General features: G+C 37.9%; 3 protein-coding genes across 3 annotated transcripts; 2 read left to right on the top strand and 1 right to left on the bottom strand.

Moving 5' to 3' along the window:
- Positions 1 to 6,335: 6,335 nt before the first annotated feature.
- LOC109010914 (putative DUF21 domain-containing protein At1g03270) lies at positions 6,336 to 12,790 on the bottom strand. The gene is made up of 13 exons (XM_018991877.2): positions 12,434 to 12,790; positions 12,278 to 12,354; positions 12,054 to 12,137; positions 11,851 to 11,964; positions 10,554 to 10,637; positions 10,282 to 10,353; positions 9,790 to 9,857; positions 9,076 to 9,163; positions 8,405 to 8,478; positions 7,950 to 8,322; positions 7,439 to 7,485; positions 7,274 to 7,349; positions 6,336 to 6,774 (listed from the first exon to the last, which is right to left on the bottom strand). The coding sequence occupies exons 1-13, from the start codon at positions 12,672 to 12,674 to the stop codon at positions 6,688 to 6,690; spliced, it is 1,485 nt and encodes a 494-aa protein (XP_018847422.1). The 5' UTR covers positions 12,675 to 12,790; the 3' UTR covers positions 6,336 to 6,687.
- Positions 12,791 to 13,501: 711 nt separating this feature from the next.
- LOC109010915 (protein WHAT'S THIS FACTOR 1 homolog, chloroplastic) lies at positions 13,502 to 15,216 on the top strand. The gene has a single exon (XM_018991878.2). The coding sequence runs from the start codon at positions 13,534 to 13,536 to the stop codon at positions 14,830 to 14,832; it is 1,299 nt and encodes a 432-aa protein (XP_018847423.1). The 5' UTR covers positions 13,502 to 13,533; the 3' UTR covers positions 14,833 to 15,216.
- Positions 15,217 to 17,919: 2,703 nt separating this feature from the next.
- LOC109010954 lies at positions 17,920 to 18,474 on the top strand. The gene has a single exon (XM_018991936.1). The coding sequence runs from the start codon at positions 17,920 to 17,922 to the stop codon at positions 18,472 to 18,474; it is 555 nt and encodes a 184-aa protein (XP_018847481.1).
- Positions 18,475 to 21,779: the final 3,305 nt, after the last annotated feature.

Raw genomic sequence — 21,779 nt, 5'->3', positions numbered from 1 at the left:
TTTTCCTTACTAAATGTGTGGTGTAAAGATGATAAGTAAACTAATTTCTTTAGTTTAGCTAGAATAAAATAAATAAAAAGTAAAAAAAAAAAATATTTAGTGTGATATAGAGATGATGAGTATGATTCATTTCAAATTCCTACTATCACACTCATGGAAGCAAGGATAAGTCACCTCGAAATCTTCATCCTTAACTCCAGTTATATGAGCACCTCCCGCACATGGAACGGAGGAACTCGTTATTTGGTAATCCAGTACATTGCATATGGTTTTATACACTTTTTTAAACAGATGAGTGATAACACAAATTGCAGCAAAAAGCATCAATCCTGGTCCTGAGATATGTTGCTTCTGTTTCACATCCATTTGGAACCAACCACCCGAAAAACTAACCATGTATCGAGAGAGAGAGAGAGAGAGAGAGAGAGTTTCCACACCTGTCTATGCAGAAGGAAAAAATCCCACTATCTTTAATTTAAAAACTCAAAGACATCCATACAAAACTTTTTTTAGTCCACATGTGTTATCCCACCTTACACCCCTAGATTTACCAGGGGGACGACAAGGGTGAGTTGTAGAGAGAACTTAGTCTGAGAGAAGGAAGTACGTCGAATTGCCTTAAGTCAAAGTGTTTTGATGCAAGTACATCGTGTGGGTTGAGAAGGTGGGCTGGACTCGTGTTGGGCCCCTTTATGTTTTGGTTTGTTAAAGTAGATTTAGTTTATGGCCTGGAGTTTGTTCCATGGGCCTTAATCTATCATATTTGTAATTAGTTTTGGACTGGCCTCTTGGCCCTTGTCTTGGTTCGGCCCATGGCCTTCTTTTTTTTTTTCCCTCTTTTTGTTAGCCGAAGGTACCTGTAGTATATGTACCGAGGGAATTATCATGTATTTTCATTCTGGAATGTTCAAGAACCTAGTTTGTTTTCTCTCATTTTCTCTCACTTTTCTGGAGGAGCTCCCCTCGAAGAGAGCTAGCTATTTCCTTTTAATATTCATAAGGGATCTATTATAAGTGGTATCAGAGAGATATCGGTCTATGTAATTTCAGGATTTCCATCAATGGCAGAAGGTATAAGACTAACTCAGCTACAAGATGGGCTTAATGCCCTAAAGAAATCCACAGGCACGCAACATCATGATTTACAAGCTCAATGCACCAACCTAGAGATTGAAATGTTTGCCTTAAAAAGGAAAAGTGACTCTATAGTACATCAGCTTCTGTCATCACGATGGAGCTACAAAAGAAAAATCAAAATGCTGGTGGTGGGGGATCAACGTTAGGAGGGAAGTTTGCAAAAGATGAGGCTAGTCACAGACATGGAGGAGATGTGCAAACCAAGACTGTCAGGCTAGATTTCCCATCTTTCCATGGAGATGACCAACCAGGCTAGATTTCACATCTTTCCATAGATGACCTAGCTGGCTTGATCTATAAGGTACAACAATTTTTTACCTTTCAAAATACCCTACCTCAACATAGATTAAAATTAGCATCATTTTATATGGAAGGAAAAACATTAACATGGTTCCAAGACCTTGAGAGGTTGGGGCAACTAGCAGATTGTGATACTTTCATCAAGGCTCTTCTGGTCAGATTTGGACCAAGTGCCTATGATGACTTTATGGAGTCTATCACTCGGTTAAGGCAAGGGAAGGGACAGTTGATGAATATAGAGACAAGTTTGAAGCATTAGCCAATAGACTAAGAGGCCTCTCTGAACAATATAAATTAAGTTGTTTCCTTAGTGGACTGCATGATGAAATCCGACTCCCATCGAGGATGTTCAACCCACCCAACTTAATTTTAACCTTTAGCCTAGCAAAAATACAAGAAGAGAACCTAAATCTAGCCAATAAAACCACTAGATCTGGACTAATATACTCCCTTAACCCAGGAATCTTAAAAAAGCCTAATCTACCTGTGGGAGAGCCCAAGTACAAGAGAAAGAGGCTTGTGCGATTACTGTGATGCCAAGTGGAACCTTGGACATAAGCGTCAAAACCCAAAATTATATCTGCTAGAGGTCCTCTTTGAAAAAGAAGGTAGAGAAGTGAGGGAGGAAGGGCTTCCTGAGTTGGTTGAGGAAGTAATGGCACTTCCTTGTGTGGATAATCTTGAAATTTTTCTTCATGTGTTGATGGGGTCTCAAAATCAAAGTTTTAAATTTCGTACCGTACCGGCCGGTACGGTCGAAAATTTTCGTTTCGGCCGTCCGGCAGGTATAGGTATTATATCTGTTCCGTATCGGTTAAAATACCGGCCGTACCGGCCGGTACCGGCCATTTCGGACTGAATTTCGGCCTGTACCGGCCTATATTTCGGCCGATACGGGCCGGTACCGGCCGATATTTCGGCCTGTATGTTTTTTTTTTCATTTTTTCAAACTACAAATTTATTTTTTAACCCCTAATTTAGACTAGACTATTTATAATTTTTATATATATGTATTTATATATAATTTATTTATATATAGACTATTATTTTGAAATATAATTTTTATATATATTTCTATATATAATTTATTTATATATCGACCATCCCGAAACTTTATCCCGAAACACTATTCCGAAACGGTACCGGTACTGAAATATTTCGTTCCAGTGCCTTGACCGGTACAACGTCCGGTACTGTATTCAAAACATTACTCAAAATCCCAAGACCACGAGAGTGATGGGGAGGATTGGGGCCCAATGGGTAACCATTTTAATTGACATCAGATCCACTCACAATTGTTTTGGATCCAGCAGTATTGAAAAAGGTTAAGCTGCCCCTTAATATGGAGGAAAAGGTTAAAGTAAGGGTGGCAAATGGAGAAGTAATTCCTAGTGAAAGGAGTTGCTCGGGTGTCAAGATTAAAATTCAGGGCACACTTTTTTCTGTGGAGATTCATGTTTTAGTATTGGCAGTGTGTGATATAGTTCTTGGGATACAATGGCTCCAAGAGCTAGGAGCAATTCTTTGGGATTTCCAGAAACTAATCATGAATTTTTCTACTGGTGAGAAAATTGTGAAATTGCAAGGTTTGACAGCCACTAAACTGATTGAAGAAGGGTCCCTCAACAAGTTTAACAAGCTGGAAAAAAGAGGAGTACTGTTGCAAATGTTAGATGGTGAAATTGCATATGGTGAAGAGGAAGTACCAACTGTTGTACAAGAACTTCTGAAGCAATTTTCAGTAGTATTTGAAGAACCAAAAGACCTTCCACCCTTTAGAACCCATGACCATACCATAAATTTGATCCCAAACACTAAACCCATTTCCATGAGGTCCTACCAATACCCGTATTTTAAAAAATATGAGATTGAAAGAATTGTGAGGGAATTACTAGCTTCGAGAGTCATACAACCCAGTCAAAACCTATTTTCCTCTCCGGTATTGCTAGTAAGAAAGGCGAATGGGATATGGAGATTATGTGTGAATTATAGAGGGTTGAATAGGGTCATCATTAAGGATAAATTCTCTATTCCGGTGGTGAAGGAATTGATGGACGAGTTGCATGGGGTTGTGATTTTTTCTAAGTTAGACTTAAGGTCCAGATATCACTAAATTCGGGTTAGACCCGAAGATGTGCATAAGACGACCTTTAGAACCCATGAGGGTCACTATGAATTCCTAGTTATGCCATTTGGGCTAATTAACGCCCCATCTACCTTTTAAAGCTTGATGAACAAGGTTTTCCAACCATACTTAAGGAAGTTCATCTTTGTATTTTTCGACAATATACTGGTGTACAATAAAAATGAGGCTGAACAAGTGGAGCATTTGCGCGTGATGCTAGAAACTTTGAAACAACACTAGTTATATGCTAAATAGTCCAAATGTAGGTTCGGATGTAAGGAGATTACTTACTTGGGACATCTAATTTCAACCCAAGGGGTTCAGGCGAACTTGGAAAAATTGCAAGCCATGAAGGATTAGCTCTTACTTGGTTCCATAAAAGGGTTAAGGGGGCTTTTGGGCTTGACGGGCTATTATTGACGTTTCATTAAGGGCTATGGGGAGATATCTGGCCTACTAACCAAGATGCTAAGAAAATATTGTTTTGTTTGGAGAGTAGCCTTTCATAGGTTAAAAGAGGCCGTGACTTATCCTTTTGTTCTTGCACTGCCCAACTTCGCCCTTCAATTTGTTATTGAGTGTGATGCATCGGGTACAGCTATAGGGGTAGTTTTGATGTAGCGGGGAAGACCCTTAGCTTTTTTAAGCCAAGCTTTGAAAGGAAGATTCTTACTTTTATCGACCTACGAAAAGGAGCCTTATGCTCTTGTGGCAGCGGTGGTGAACTGGAGGCCATATCTTTTAGGAAGGACTTTCGTGGTCAAGACGGATCAGCAGAGCCTTATGCATCGAATTGACCAACGGGTGGGCACACCCATGCAACAAAGGTGGGTTTCTAAATTAATGGGATATGATTTCATTATTGAATACAAGAAAGGGGCAGAGAATAGGGCGGCAAATGCGCTGTCCGGAAAGAGAAAGAGGGGGAAGTGACACTGATGTTGCTATCATTTCCTACAGTGGAGTGGTTACAAAACCCTAAGGCTGCATGCGCAAATGATCCTCAGGTACAATCCTTAATTTCCTTGTTTTTAGAGAACAAACTGGGGGCTGAGTACTCTATGAGAGATGTGTTGCTGCTATATAAGAACAGACTTTATATCTCTCAGAGTGAGGAACTTAAAAATAAATTGTTAGAATTGTCTCACAACAGCCCATGAGGTGGGCATTCTGGTTATGAAAAAACCATACATTAGGCGAGGAAGGATTTTTTTTTTTGTCAGAACTCAAGAAGGAAGTCAAGCAATTTATTAGAGGTTGTGATATAAGGGTTAAGACCCTGAATACCCTTCTTGGTGGGTTAGTCTAACCCCTTTCGATACCCACCCGTCCATGGTCCCAAATTACCATGGACTTTGTTGAGGGCCTACCCAATTCTCATGGCTTTAATAGCCTGTGGGTAGTAGTGGACATATTCACCAAATACAACCACATGATTCCTCTCAAACATCCTTACACAGCCTGAGATATAGCCAAAGTATTATTCTAACACATCTTTAAACTACAAGGCCTCCCTACCTCGTCTTAGATCGAGACAAAACCTTTACCAATAATTTTTGGCAGGAGATCTTTAAACTATAGGGGGTTCAGATGTCACTAAGTACCGCGTAACACCCTCAAACAGACAGGAAAACAAAAGTGGTAAACAAAACCCTTGAAAATTATTTAAGGTGTTTTTTAGGGGATAGACCCCAAGATTGGTCTCATTGGATACCACTAGCGGAGTGATGGTATAATTCAACTCCACATATGTCCACAAAAATGTCCCCATTTGAGGCCCTCTACTGTTATCCCCCTCCCAGATGGGTAGATTACGTACCAGGTACAACCCGAGTGGAGACTATAGAAACTACCCTTAGATCTCGTGATCAGATCTCTAGCTTGCTCCGTCATAACCTGCACAAGGCCCAAAGCAGGATGAAAAAAATATTCTGACTTACGAAAAACAGATCAAGAATTTTTTGAAGGGGAGTAGGTGTATTTAAGGCTACAACCCTATTGCAAACTGTTGTGAGTCATCGTAGGAACCTCAAACTTGCACCAAAATATTATAGGCCATTTCGAATCTTATAGAGGATAGGGAAGGTGGCTTACCGTCTCAACATGCCGCCGACATCCAAGATCCACTCGACTTTTCATGTTTCGCAGCTCAAGAAGAAACTTGGATCCACCACCTCTTAACTGCTGTTGCTACCACTAGTAGACCCTCACATGATCTTAAGGCCAAAACCAGAAGAAACATTGGCTTGATGCTTGAAAAGCTGGGAATAACGCATTGGCTGAATTACTTATTAGATGGCAAGGGCAAGATGCAGATAAAGCTACATGGGAGGCTTATTCATGGTTGAAGGAAAATTTTCTCCACCTTGCAGACAAGGTGTTTTGATGGAAGGGAAGGGGGGGTAACAAACCCTAGATCTACCAAGGGGGATGGCAAGGGTGAGTTGCAGAGGGAACTTAGCCTGAGAGAAGTATGTCGAACTGCCTTAAGTCAAAGTGTTTTGATGCAAGTATATCGTGTGGGCTGAGAAGGTGGGTTGGACTCGTGTTGGGTCCCTTTATGTTTTGATTTGTTAAAATAGATTTAGTCTATGGCCTGGAATTTGTTCAGCCTTAGTCTATGGCCTCTTGGCCCTTGTCTTGGTTCAGCCTATGGCCTTTTTGTTTCTCTTTTCGTTAGCCGAAGGTACCTGCAGTATATGTACTGAGAATTATCATGAATTTTCATTCTAGAATATTCAAGAACCTATTTTCTTCTCTCATTTTCTCTCACTTTTCTGAAGAGCTCCCCTCGAAGAGAGCTAGCTATTTCCTTTTAATATTCCATAAGGGATCTGTTACTCATAACTAGTGAAACCTGTCTTGATCTAGTCCGAGAACTGCTACCAGTAAGTGGTAACCATCACTTATGTCTCCAACTATCACATACAAATTTACCTAATTTCAGTATGGACATCTACAAAACAAAAGAAGTAAAACCTTAAATACTTCAAAATATCTGCAAACTACGGTGCTAGCTAGTGTCGTACAGAAATAAAAGCTCCAACTTCACGGCCATCTTTTTCTAGCAGGACTTTTGACTCATCTCTCAATGCCAAGAGGCTCTCCTGAATTCCCCGAAAACGTCATTGTATGGGACTTGTCCTCCGGGAAAGAAGGGAATCATCCTCCACGAACTTCTTTCGGGTTTGCCCTTGCCTACTTTGACCTCCCTGATCAATAGCCAATATATAATTAGATACATACAAAGTTTTTCAGATTAGCTCGCCAGACTAAAAATCTCATGCATAGGTTATGAGTCCTAGACACAAAGAGAGCTCAGAATCGTGCTAAGCACCAATGTGTATTGACGAAGTTATTTTCCCCTACTTTTCTCTGAACCTTTTCAGACTACCACAGAGGCATGTGAAGTTAAAGAGTCATGTGACATTTCCAGGCACATCAAAAGCCCAGAAAAAAGTTGGAGTCATATATTTCGATGAGATCTGGTAATAAACAAGAGTTCCACAAAATGCAAAGTTGGTGACAAGCTTTTTGTTAAAGAAATGGGAGACGTTCACTTATCCACCCTTCAATTGACACTGAAACATGCTTGCATATAATGTTAAAATCCCCCCTCCACTTCTGATTATAATTAATGTTCCCTGGATAAGGGTCAAGCTGTGAGTGTCATGAAAATGCACAATTAACAAATAAATGATTATTACTCACAGCAGGCTTTTGACCAGTCAACCTCCGATTTGATGGAGGCCGTGTCAAAGATGAAACAGCTGCAGCAACACGTATCCTGCACAAGTCATTACATATTTCGCATTCACTCATGACTCATACCTGACTGCAAAATAATAAACTAAGCAAAATCAGAAGGAATCATACCTTTTATGTACATCAACATAAACATCCGTCTCATCTACAATTTCCTCCTGCACTGAGAAAGGGTATTATAAAGAAAGAAAAGCATCCATAAATTATGGATAAAGGGTGCAAATTGAAATAATTTGTGTAGTTCTGTTTGAGACATGTAACATCAGATTGTGAACAACCCCCACAAGGTACATTTTTCTGTGAGTCTGGGCTGCTGCTCAGCAAAGGTAATGACAAATCAACAGAGAAAACCCCTAGGGGTTGGCTCAAGTGGTATGGGCCCTGGTATTGGTGGTATGCTCCTTCTAGATCTAAGGTTTGAATCCTCTTGGGTGCAAACAATTTCTAGAATCACACTGGGAGAATTTTCCCTTGAATTACCCAAGATGCACTTGCGGGAACTCCTTGTTGATGGCCTGTGCACCCTTGGGATTAGTCGGGACTCTTTTCTCGGACACCTGGTGCCAATTAAAAAGAAAAAGAAGAGAATTCTAGATCCAAGAAGTGTAGAAGCTGAACTTACTTGTAGAAGCTCTTCAAAAACATCCTCCAGAGTAATAATACCAATTACTTCCCCATCTTCAATATCCTCAGATAAATGGGACACGCAGTTTGTGGCAACACCATTGTGTTGAACATTGGGTCTGTTTGTGATAGGCCTCAGAGGTTTCTCAATGTCAACGACAACTCTTTCTGATTTCTCGTCATTGCCAGTTAGCAAGGGGGTAGTCAGTTGAGAATTTCCATAAGCAACTTTGCCCTCCTCAAATTTCTCCCCTTCAACTATAGGATGAGGGTTCTTGCTCTTTTCTTTAACCTTCACTACAGCTGCCATATGACTGCTACCCTTTTGAAACTCATTGAGGATATCATACAAAGGCATATCTGATGGAACCCTGGGACATGAATGCATGATAATTCATATGTTTCACATAGAAAGAAAAGAACAGAACAGATACTGAGTAGACAAGGGCACACCTAGGAACTCTTCGAATGGAAACAGCGCTGACTGGAGTTTCTGTTTCTGCTCGCACTGTGAGGAGACTTTTCACCTAAATCTCAAATAAAGATATATTCACAAAAAGGAATAACGAAATCCATAATGGGCTTGCTAACAACAGCAAGAACCCAATTCTTCACATGTTAAAAGGAAGAAAGGAAAAGGGAAAAATATATGTGCACCTCCTGAATTGTCACCCCTAGTGCAACATGGTATCCAAACTATCACTTTTGAGATATTGCACCCCCAAACTACCATTTATAACCAAATTGCACACTCTTCTGATCCTAATGTTAAGTTGGACGGAAAATGACGTGTGGCTAGCATGATTTTTGAGATGAAAGGAGGCAAACTACCTTGTAATCTATTTTTAAAGAAAAGGAAAGGAAAAAAAAGCTAAAAGTGAAAATTTGAGAGAGAGAGAGAGGTTGCAGCCCTGCCATAATGCCCAACCCCCCCCCATTCATGGGATTGATTGCACACATGCAAGCATGCCTGCCTGCCAGACGTAGTCTATTTGATGATGAGCATAGTCTGAAGGTGCAATATCTCAAAAATGGTATTTTGAGGTATTATATTACAAAATGAATAGAAGTTTGGATGTGCAAAGTATATTTTTCCAAAAAAATGCATCAGTTTGATAACGCACCAGCAAGAGACCAATAATATTTTTCGTATTTCCAGAATATATGGGGACACGACTATGACCTCGTGCAAGAATTTTCCCAATTGCTTCCCTGCTTACAAAAGGTGATAAACATCTTTTTACGAGTTCACTTCTGATCTATAAATAGATACGTAAAACTTAAGGAACAAAACCATAACCAAATAACAGGGAACAAAACAAAATGGTTATGCAAATCTTGTTCACTGGCAGATGGTCCTCGAAGTCCATCTCATTTCCTACATTTTGCTGACAAGAGCAGCAGAGACAGACAATAAGCAACCAGGAACTTCTCCTGGAGACTAAGATAATGTCCTTAGGCCTAAAACAGCACTCCCATTAATAATTGTTGCACATCCTCTCCACGCCAATATCCACTGCCAACTTACTTTTCCCATTTATAGATACAGTATTAATTTAGAAACCAGATGAACCCTTATTCTTGCATAACAACAAAATAGGCCACTCCAGTTTTAGACAAATCGGTACAGAAGACATATTCATGAAGGCTGGCCATTATGCAATAATCATTTATATTTCATTCAATTCTTCTGCGGCCAACAAATAGCTCCTAACAAGTAGATTTGCCATCCAAATGCAAAATTAACATAAAAAAGAAAAAAAGAGTTGTGTCACCACTATACCACAACCAAAATGAATAGGAAGTTTAGAGAAAGATCAAGCTGAAGCCAAACTGACCAGTCCAGTTTCGAATTAACATCCAAAGAAAATGTTGATTCTATAGGTGTCATAGCCTCCTCTGCAGTCTGTGTATTCCAGGGAACATTATTATGATCATTTTATAAAACAAAGGGAAAGTTAATAAATAAAGAAAGATTTTAAAATTAGCTCTCAAATGGACACAAACCAGAAAACTGGAGTCAAACTAAAATATTTTAGAGCAAAAGGAGCACAAGAAGAAGTTTTGAAAAGACACCAACAACTAAGTGACTAAGACTATATTATGCATTGACCAAGAAAGAAACTGTTATGGCAGATGATAATAACAAGTGTAAGGACCCAAACTAGCAGATATTAGGAAGTACCACCTCGAAAGAAAGTAGGTGTCCAAGTTAGAGCCCCTAATCTTTTACTTCAGAAATGCTTTGAGTATTCGAATTTTTTACCATGAAATGCAAGTACAGAAAATATCTGAAGCCTTTCAAACGATTCCTTGATAGCAACAATTACCTTTTCAGTCAAATCTAGTGCTCCACTGATAATTGTTGTCTCATCATGTGTGAGTTCGCCACCCTTGCCAGCCTAAAGTTCCAAAGCATAAGCTAATATTTGAGAGAGAGAGAGAGAGAGAGAATTGGATTCCTAGCTGTAGCCATTTCAACATTTGTTTACAACTTTAAATTCACCCAGCTCATATTGGTTCAGTAACAAATATTTGAACCCATAAATACAGGCAAGCTAAGTTGTGGCCCATCATCCAGACTTCAATATGAGCAGGTTACCTCCTTGCTGTGGATAGAGACAAGGGCTTTCAACTGAGCTCGTCTGAACAGAGCATCATTATGTCCAAGTACAGCATCCAGAACCTGAAACGGGGTTAAACTTTAATATATGCTCAAAATCAGTGACTACCTAGTGAAATAGAAGTTTAAAGTCAATTATGCAGCTGGCCAATGTGAAGAACCACCATGATACAAAGTCATGCATACATTATTGCATCCAATGTAATGTTAAATACTATTCCACTAAGGTTAAAAGGTGTCTGCGCACGTGAAATCTTTTTTATTTTATTATTATTTTTTTTTGGGGGGGTGGTTTTGCGGACCAATGAGTTGGGCCTCACCACTAAAAACTGTCCGACTAAAAGGATGGAGTTTACTTTATACCAATTAACATCTGAAACTCTACATTTAAGTGTCCTTGTGGACTCTCAGATGAGTTTCCTTTTACAAAAGAGAACAAATTTTGAAAATGAACAGGCCATTTCATATTCCAATTCAGTCTTTATTTTATAGTATATACCCTCCATGAATCACTAAATGATGCCTAAATATACATCTGAGTGGCTGCCATATTGTTCAAAATCTCTTAAGTTCAGTGCACCTTGACAATCGAAAGAAGAGAGACATTTACGAGGTCCCACCTTTGATTCCCTTCGCTTTACAAAGCATTACCATTATGGTTCCCACACCTCTAGCAGCTCAGAAAAATCTCACAGAGCATAGAGAAAACCATATCAAGTTCATACGAGCCCCTTCTAGACTATAGCATAGCATGTCCTGCAAACTTTCATTTGCTTGTATCTCAACATCTCTATTAAGATGACCAATCACAGTAGAGTTAATGAGAAGAAAGGAAATGAATTTGACCGATCAAGTACAAATTTTTGAAAGTTAAAACATCTGTGGCAAAATGTAAAAGTGAAGCATCTAAACTCCTCTCATTATCATGTTTTATTTCTTATGAGTCGTGTCCAGACTTCAAAACATTTTCCATCTTGCTACGTTTTAATCCGGAAAAGGTCATATTCTAACTTATAAAAAAAATCATATTCTAATGTACGATACATTATTTTACTTGTAAGCAACTTTGACACTCCACAGGAGTTGAACCCGATAACTCATCTACCACCCACACTTATAGTATGGAAGTGTCATTTATCCCAAAGGCTTTTTGTTCCTAATCCAATATATTCTAAACGTCTTAGGGCACCCAAAACACTCATGCAGCAACTAGTGGTAGAAAGTGACCTTTTCCATGTTCACAAGATACCCATTCATTTCAGTTGTGAAACGTTACCTTTCCAATAGGGTAAGCAATTGGATAACAGATGATCATCAGAACACGCACAAGCCGCACAAAGTTTGCACCCACAGAGAGTCCGTATCTTGAGCATATTGCTTGCGGTATAACCTGACCCAATATAGTTAGTTATACGTTACTTCCGGTTCAGGCAATAGTAGTTAAAACCCGAGGCCCTATCAATTACAGAAATACTCTACCTCTCCAAAAGCCAGAACAAAAGTTACAGACAGCAAAACAGCAACAAAGGGGTGAAAAATCTTATCCAGGTATATAGGAAGGGCCTGCAAAGAGCGGAGACCAAGCACAGTAAAAAAAATAAAATCAAGGAAATGCTGTGAATTTTACACGCTCTTCCATTGGTGAAGTGGGATCTCTTTCTCCCACCAAAAATAGCTCGGCTGTAGCAAACTATTAGAATTACCTCCATAGCGCAAGCATTACACAGAAGCAAAGTAACCAGAAGTTGGTGCTGCTTTTGCACCACCGGTAAAATAGCAGCTGCACATATCAGCAAAATTAGCAAAATCTAAAAATTTTAGAGCTTTCGAAACAGGAAGATTTTCGGGAATGGACGGACCGGCTTGCTTCTTCTCGGTGGGGGTGCCACTACGCTGGAGGATCTCGAGCTCGACGGGGCCCAATGACATGAGGCCCAAAGTGAGGCCAGACATGATGCCGGCAAAGAGGACGAGCAAGCAAGAGAAAATGGCGTAGACAAACCACCAAGGAGTCCCGAACGGGATGTCCTCCGACTCTAAAACGATATCGGTGGTCCGGAACATGGTCCGAGCTAGGGTGAGGGCGTTCAGTAACAGCATCTTCCAGTTTCAGTGATTAGAGTCGAGGCAAGACAAGACAACATTACCGGGATTGGCGAATAAAAATAGAGTGACGGTTTCTGTTTTGTTGTACGGGGAGGGGGCGAGGTAGACTTTATATGCGGTGGGATTTTGACAACTTTTTTAATTATTATCCTGTTTTATAATTGTTTTTTATTTTAATTGTTTTTCATAAATAAAATAAACTTTATTGTTAAATATATTTAAATATATATTTTTTTTCATCAATTACTATTTATTATTCTACATCTCACATCTTATAAAAACATTCCACAATTTATAAAAAAAAATTATAAATATAAAATATGAGAATAAGTAATAATTAATACATAACATTCATCATAAATATATATCGTATTTAGAATAGACTTTATATACAGAGTGATTTTGACAATTTTTTTAATTATTATCCTATTTTATAATTAATTTTAATTTTTTTATAAATAAAATAAATTTTATTATTAAATATATTTAAATATAAAATAAAATTTTTCATCAATTATTATTCACTATTTCACATTCTATATTTTATAAAAAACACACCATAATATATGAAAAAAAAATTATAAATATAAAGCGTAAGAATAAATAAGAACTGATGCATAACATTCATCTTAAATATATATATATATATATATGGTATTAGAAATATATTTCTCTAATAAATACTTTATATGTTCTAATAAAAATTAGACAAGAATTATTAAAAAAAAAACAAATAACCTTGCCTAATCTACGGGATGGGTCATTATAGGCTGAAGCCCAACCCAATCTTTTGGTTGGTTGGTTGGGTTAAAGCTCAAAGACGAGCCCTATATCTAAAACCCAAGATTTGCTTATGCTTCGCCCTCTCTCACCTTCTACGCCAAAATTCTCTGCAGCTGACTCTGCGTGGCTCTGCTTGATCATTCAATTTCCAGGTATGCTCTCGAAAACCCACACCATTTCTTTCTACTTCAATCACAACCTCAAACCCGCAACCACTTCTCACACAAACCCTTTTGTGAAATCCATTTCAAGCCTCAAAGTAGTCTGGCGCAAGGACCGGAAACTAGACCAAGCCATTGAGAACGACAAGCGGTACAAGCTCTGTGCCCGCGTCGTCAGAGAGGTACTTAACGAACCGGGCCAAGTAATCCCACTCCGGTACCTTGAGAAACGCCGCCAAAGAATGCGGCTCACTGTCAAAATCAAAACCTTTCTTGCCCGAAACCCAGGTTTGTTCGATGTTTACTATGACCGAATCAAACCCAAAACCGAGCCGGTCAGATTTCTCCGAGTGTCGGAGGGGCTCAAAGAATTTCTCGAATATGAGAAAAGGATTTATCTTGAACATGAACCATGGATAATATCCAAACTGTGTAAGTTGTTGATGATGTCTAAGGATAAGGTTCTTTGTGCTGATAAATTAGTAGAAGTGAAGAGGGACTTCGGCTTTCCGAATGATTTTCTGGTTAACTTGGTGCCTAAATATCCGCAATATTTTAGGCTAGTTGGGTGTCCGGGTGAAGGGCAATCGTTTTTAGAATTGGTGTCATGGAACTCAGAGTTTGCGAAATCTGCCATCGAGAGGAGGGCGGACGAGGAGTCGAGGTTGACGGGGATTCGAGTTAGGCCCAATTTTAATGTGAAACTTCCGTCGGGGTTTTTCTTGAGGAAGGAGATGAGGGAGTGGGTCAGGGATTGGATGGAACTTGATTATGTGTCTCCCTATGAGGATGTCTCACGTTTGGATCAGGCTTCAAGCGAAATGGAGAAGAGAACGGTAGGAGTTCTCCATGAGTTGCTTTCACTTTCAACACATAAGAGGGTTCCAGTGCCAACATTGGGGAAGTTTAGTGATGAGTATAGGTTCTCAAATGCATTCTCGAATGTGTTCACAAGGCATTCAGGGATATTTTATATGTCTTTGAAAGGTGGGATAGAGACAGCAATGCTGAGAGAAGCATATAAGGATGATAAGTTGATGGACCGGGATCCTCTACTCAAGATAAAAGGTAAGTTTATTGAGTTGTTGGAAGAAGGATGGCGAAGGAGAGCAGAGCAGCTGACGTTGCAAAGGGAAGAAGTTAAGAAGGACATGGAAATGATGGCAACAAAGAATGGCATTGATGATAGGTATGCCTTTGATGAGTGACTAAAGACTTGGAGAACTGCAATGGTTGTGAAAGGCATGAGTGGCAACATGATCAACATATGCTGGAAAGGAGGACTTGATACATACCTAGGATGATTGTTGAGGTTAAACTGCATGTTGTGTTGAGAAATTGTTGTATCCTGGCGTGTACAGCCCAAATTTTGCATCCAACTTAAATGGAGATTTGTTGATGTCACTGATTTTTTTGGACGGTTAAATTTCTTTCTTCTCTCAATGTAGTTGGTAGGGAGTTGCTTTCCGCAGGGTAGCAATGGACAGCTTATAGTAATGCTTTGTAGATTACCATATAAGAAAATTCTTCAACTGGCATCCCAACATAGATAAATATTTGTACCTTTACTCCTATTGGAGTTTGTTAAATCATGTGTATGTTGAGGATTTTACTGAAACAAGAATTCAAAATTTGTTGTGTAGGTGCAACTCATGGGTTGCATGACCAAGCATCATAAAATTAATAGCTTGCACCAAGATTGTAGCAATTAGAAAAAAAAAGAATAATAATATTTATAATATAAGAGTTACAACAATAATAAGAACACTGCATTACATAGCTAATGAACTTTTAAATACTTCTGTCTTCTTCGTGTTGCTGTTGCAAATCAAGTCAGTCATGAGTTTTCAACATTTATCCTTAGTTATGATGCTCTGACGTTCTGTATAAGAACTTACAGAAATCTATATCTTAAATTTGGCTGGAGTTAACAGAGTCTAATATCATAATGTTAGAAACTCAGAAAGTTTTTATGCATTACGCTTCATACACTCCTGTACATTGATGAAGACATATTAAAGCCTTGCTTGTGTTGGCTGTGCTTAAGAAGGCACGGTGAGAGATGACATTGACATTTTGTACACTCTCAGACTCATTGAAGTCCCGACATTTTACCATGATTGTTGTCCATGAAGGAATACTTAAGGAGCTGAATAAGTGAGGACTTTTAGGAATGGATTGATCTAAGACTCCTTTGCATGTCATTATGATGATAAGAGGGGGTCTACTAGTGATAGGGCACAAATTGGGGGAAAGGACAAAGGAAAGAGTGATGCATCTCTAGCGTGAGGCTCCTATTTACTCCCTGAAGAAATGATATTATGAAAGATATAACACATAAAATAAAGAATTCAGATAGATGGGGGTAAACTAATGAGCTTAGATATTAATGAACTTGATAAAAAAGGTTATTTATTGGAACAATACTCTTATCGATCTATTAACAACAAGTAGATCTACGCCAGGTGAATTCGTAATGTATCAGGAGAAATTGGTACAATCATTTGGTTATGCCATTTTGAGCTTTGCTCTAGCTAAGATATTGCATCTCTTGCCTCAATGATGGCCTTTTTTATCTCATCCGTATAGTAGCACATATCTGTATTTAGTGATCGTTGAAGGGATAATGAAACCAATTATAGAGTTGATGACCTAGCCTAGCGACATCCATCCCTTGTCTTCGACCGGGAGATAGAGACTACTTCATGTGCTACTAAACATCCTGATCTCTGATATGATATATATAAAACTATGTTCTGGGATGGAAAGTTTAATGCCTCTGAGATTCAGCAAAGACCCTAGGCAAGGCAAAAGGGAGCCTTTTGTTGGGGTTTCTTGCTTGTTTCCTTGGCTAGAATTTGACCTTTATAAGAAGTTTGTGTTGCATTAAAGATGGTGGTTAAATCAGTGTCGTGTTATAAAACTTTGATAGCCTATCTTCATAGGCCTTCTCATAATTATGACATCCCATTGCAGTTGTGAGAATTTGTGATAATCATCAATTTATGATTCATGGGTACAGTTCCTGGAGGACCAACGCATTTTTGCTGGATTCTAGTCGTATAGTTGTATCTTAGGGTTCCATGTATTCTACCCATATCATTGTTTCGTAGGACTCTAATGAAGATTCTTTTAATAATCCCACGAGACAAAGTTCCTATTTATGCTCTTGGTCACGTCATGATGAATGGCACTAACAGTAACTTGCTTCCAGAGTAGTGGGGATTTCAATTTTTGTGAAAGCCTTTGAATTTCAGCAACATGTTATATATTCAAGTTGAAGGAGAAATGCTTTGATTTCTGAGATGGTGAATGAGATTTTTATCCAAACTTGCGTTTTGTTGAGAATAGCATCTGAAAGCATTATGGTATTGAGTTGACTGTGGTGTCCTGAAGTGTATGTTGAAGTTGTTGCATTAAAATTGATGTTCATTAGAGCATTGATAGTTCGATCTATGTCCTCCAATACCAATTCAAGATGGTTATTTTTTAGCCACTCAGCTTGTGTTACAAAATAGTTCATCTGTAGTATATTTGGCAATTTGGGTTATTTGTAGTGTACCTCCGAGAAATTTCTTGTAGAGGACACGTGCACCTTTAGAATTAGTCGAGATTTTATTTATGCTCACCTGGTACCAATCAAGAAAATATATATGTATGAGTCGTGCTACACCTACGGTGGGTGTAGTATGAGAGATGTCACCGATAAGGCTAAATGACCTTTTTTTTCCTTCATTTTTTTTTCATACATTTTTTTATACTCTTAAACATTTTAAAAAAATAAATCACAACATCATTAAAAAATAATTGCTTAATCATTAAGTAAAAAAAAAAAAAAAAATAGGTGACCATCCTTGAATATTTCATCGGTGGCTTTAGCATTATTGTATACGTATATATTACATTGGCAACGTAGGGTTTCAGGTCTAGTGCATTCAAGTACGAGTTTGGTTATTTCTTGTTTCCAAGCTTTTTATAAGAGTGCATTCTTTTGGTAGGAAAAAGGTTGGTAGTGAGAGAACTTTTAATACCGGCTTGTGAGTTACCTAACAGACTCTTCACACGAAGCAAATGAGGGGCTCTTTATGCAGAACCTAAGCTCTTCCATACGTATACCGGCAAACAAAACCTCATTCTCTTGGTCATCCCACCAGTGAACCTAACTAAAGGAAACAAAAAAAAGCCAAAGCAGCCCACGAATGCAACTATTTAAATGGAAGCAAGGACCAGTGTTTGAACAACTTGAACCATTCTCTTCCCTATCTTTCTGTATGTAACACTTGAAACACATCAAGATGGCTCATATGGAGAAAGTCAAGATTGTTACTGTTACATTGATATTGTTTGCAGCGTTCATGGTGCTCCTGCCAAAGACGGAGTGCATGCTAAGGCCGCCACCACTGAGGCCACCACAACTGGCTCCCCGCCCTCTTTGTGCATCACAATTTTCGCTTGCAAACTATGCTTGTGCACTACTTCCCTTGAGCCCATTACCACCCTCTCCTCCTTCCCTCAGCGTTAGTGCTGTTAATGTTGCTGCAGATGATGACGACGACGACAATGATGATGATGACCATGATCATGATAACGAAGAGCACCATCACACCCACAGGCATAGGCGTAGTCATGGCGGGCACCAGCGTAGGCGTAAGCAACACCATCATTCACAAACTGTGGACAATTGTTGTCGGTGGGCAAGTCAGGTGGACAGCCAATGTGTTTGTGAGCTGCTATTTCTCTTGCCCGGCTTTGCAAACTTCCTCATGAGGCCTTTGCACGATTACACCCTGCGTATTAGTGACTCTTGCAACGTTACATACACGTGCGGTGGGACAAGAATAAGAGCTTGAATAGTTCATTTACGTCGCGATGCAAGGTGGTGCTTGGTTCATACTTAAGTTTGGTGTAGTTTTGGTTGTTTTGTGGGTTTAGATTCTAGTCATCTGCAGGTACTACCTAGTATTATCACTTAGCTGTTTCGGTCTATTAATAATTTTGCGCATTCGTAATAAATTGAAGTTGTTGGCATGAGATTATACTCCAATTTTCTAAATTCCCATGAGCAGTAGCAGTGTTCAAATTCCCTGGGAATCGTATCATATAGCCTTTTGGGGCAAAACACGAACGGGAGAGAGATGATCTTGTTAGCTCAAAGCCTTTCAATGCAAAAACCTGTGCACAAAGTAAAAAATATGGTTTTACTTTTATATAGAGTTACAGCCCTTCCCCGCTCCCTCAAACGCTTCTCTCCTGAAAAATCTTTTATTACTCTATTAACTTGTTTGGAATATTTGTTTAATTTGTCGAGATTCCTCTATCCCACCATTTGCACTAATTTTTATTTATGAAACTGGTCAAGTCTCATGGGGAAGCTCTGCGACATTCGAGCTTTGATAAACACTTCATTGGCTTTGTTTGGATTCAGAAAGCATCTCAATTCATTTCATCTCAATTTATTTCATCTCATCTAATCATTATAATTTTCTCAAATTTTCAAACAAAATACAATAAACAATTCAAAATTTTCAAATCTCAAAACAAAAATAATATTCTAACAATATTTTATTCAACTTTTATCTCATATCAACTCACTATATAGTCGAGAATTTGAATCCAACTTGGGCCAGTGAAACGAGCAGACTGAATGTAATTTGACAATTGCTAGATGCATGTAGGACAACTACCTCACTATATATTTCCGACTACCTTGTTCTTTAAGGATGATAATATATGACACGTGTAATTCGCGAGCTTAATATGAACATAATATAACATAAGTGGGTTTGCTTTAGATATAGGCAAGTTTAGATCAAAATGGGTTGATTCGACAAGACTTGATTACTAAACAGGTCAATTTGTAAAACCCATAATCAATCCGTATAACACGAATAAATTATATTTTTAAATTTTGTAAGTATTTATTTTATGTTTTTAATGTTGTTGGGATGTAATATTAATATTAGTATTTGACTATTTAATTATTTTATAAAAATATTAATTTACTTACATATTATTGTTTTGGATATTGAGTATAAGATATTTTATCATGAATCCAGTTGTAATTGTGAATGATTTATATAGTTATACATGTAATATGTATGAAATTATATTAATTGAGTCAAAATAATCTACGAGTAAGCTCAACCCATTTATTTGAAATGAGTTAAATGTGTTGTGTTCAGGTTAACCTAATAAAACTTAATTATTAAATGGGTTATGCGGGTTGTGTCATGTCATATGTTATTTCATGAGTCTTGTTAGGGTTTTAACTAATAGAAATGCTAAACCCACACATGGGGGCTCCCAATAGTGTTTTTCTTACTTAATGATTAAGTAAATATTTTTTAATGATGTTGTGATTTTTTTAAAATATTTAAAAATGTTAAAAAAAATACATGAAAAAAAGCAAAAAAATAAAAATTGCACTGTCGAGATCCCCCATGTGTGGCTTAAGAGCCACTCTTTAACTAATACTCATGATTTGGAACAACACGAAGATGATCCACAAATACGAATTGTCACCTGCTTGTAATAGATTGTCAGACATTTCCACCACAACACATTTATATCAACTTGTCCCCTTTCATAAATATTGAAAATATCACTTCTCAAACAACTACTATGAAAGCTACAATTTTTTTTGTTACAGATGAATTAATAAAACTTATTTCAGTGGATACAAGCCTTCAAGTCCAATTTTTTTTTAGAAGTGCTACAACTACAAAAAGATTCCACAAAAGTAAATTCATAAGTTAATATAGTTTCATATGATATGTTATATCTACTTTACAATGAAAGTAGTGTTACAATATAACGTACTACATCAAGTTATGTTAGTTTGTAGATTTACTTTTACAGAATCTCTTTACAGCTAAAGCATTTAGAAAAACTATAGATATAGGCATCGTCCGTAGCTCCTCGTGGGCGTGCACTACTTCATACGTGGATTCAAAACGCACCATTTAGAAGAAATAAAACGATGCATTTTGAACTTCTTCTTCCTCTGCCAGATGAGCGATTTTCCTTCTCCCATTCTACTTCTCCTTCTCCTGGTTTGCAATATGAAACTCAGGGGTGCAGAGATGTGCTGGATCTTCTGCAAGATGCGGGAGCTTCTGCAACGTGTCGATTCTGATTTCATCCTACGTAACTCACTATACCATCTCAGTCCATTTTTGCATAGATTTTGCTGTGTTTGAGGATTTTTCCATGAGTTTCCTTCTCACTGAAAGGAAATTGAGATATTAGACAAAAAATTTTATTGATCCCGACCAAAATAACATGACCATTCTCCATCGCAATGGTTGGGGCCTCCACTACCGTACGTTCTCCATCATTTACATTTTAGATTTGCAATAAAACCCTAGGTTTTCGTTTTTGTCCCGTTTCCTTTATTTATGGAGTGCGTTTGTTGAATTAGAATGAGTAAAACTCATTTTTATTTATGGAGTGCGTTCATTTTTTTATTGATCCCAACCCTAGGTTTGTTTTATTAACGAGTAAAACTCAAATTTTGTTGAATCATAGAAATACTTATAGCCCAAGTACACAAGCAATATTTGATATGCATGTATGAAGAATACTTGATGGTTTGATCTGGGAAGTCAGTATTGCAAAGTAGAAATCATTTAGTAGAGTGGATAAAAATGAGATGGCATTGAATGACTTGGTGAAAAGTTGGATTTTGAACCTAATTTCAATTATAATTGGTTGTTAAAATATTAAGACAAGTCTTTATCTTTTTATTGTTTGTTGTTTTGTTTAATTTTTTAGCGCAAACATCTTATTATGATTGTTTGCTAGTACTTACGTATGCTGAAGTAATGTTCCTAGAAGTTAGGGAGAGGGGGATCTGAGGAAAGTTGTCACTGAGATTGGACCCGGAGTTATTGCTATGGAACTAGTTAACGCCAGTATGTAGTAGTTATGAATAATTATGGTAATTTTCATTAATTGTTGGTGTTATCTGTTTTCTTTTCAATTTATTTTTTAATTTTTGCTTATTGTTGTTTGTTTATTATATGAATTATGCTTGCTTTGGAAAGCATTATGTTCAAAAATAACCTGGGGTTTGAATTTATTTGTGTTACAAGCATCGTGTGCTGATGTTATTAAACTCTGTCACATGATGTAAAGAACACCAGCAACAACAGAG

The sequence above is a fragment of the Juglans regia genome, chromosome 11, assembly GCF_001411555.2.
Source record: "Juglans regia cultivar Chandler chromosome 11, Walnut 2.0, whole genome shotgun sequence".
NCBI classification, from domain to species: domain Eukaryota; kingdom Viridiplantae; phylum Streptophyta; class Magnoliopsida; order Fagales; family Juglandaceae; genus Juglans; species Juglans regia.
The sequence above is the reverse complement of the archived record's forward strand: the minus strand, read 5'-3'. Positions and strand labels throughout refer to the sequence as shown.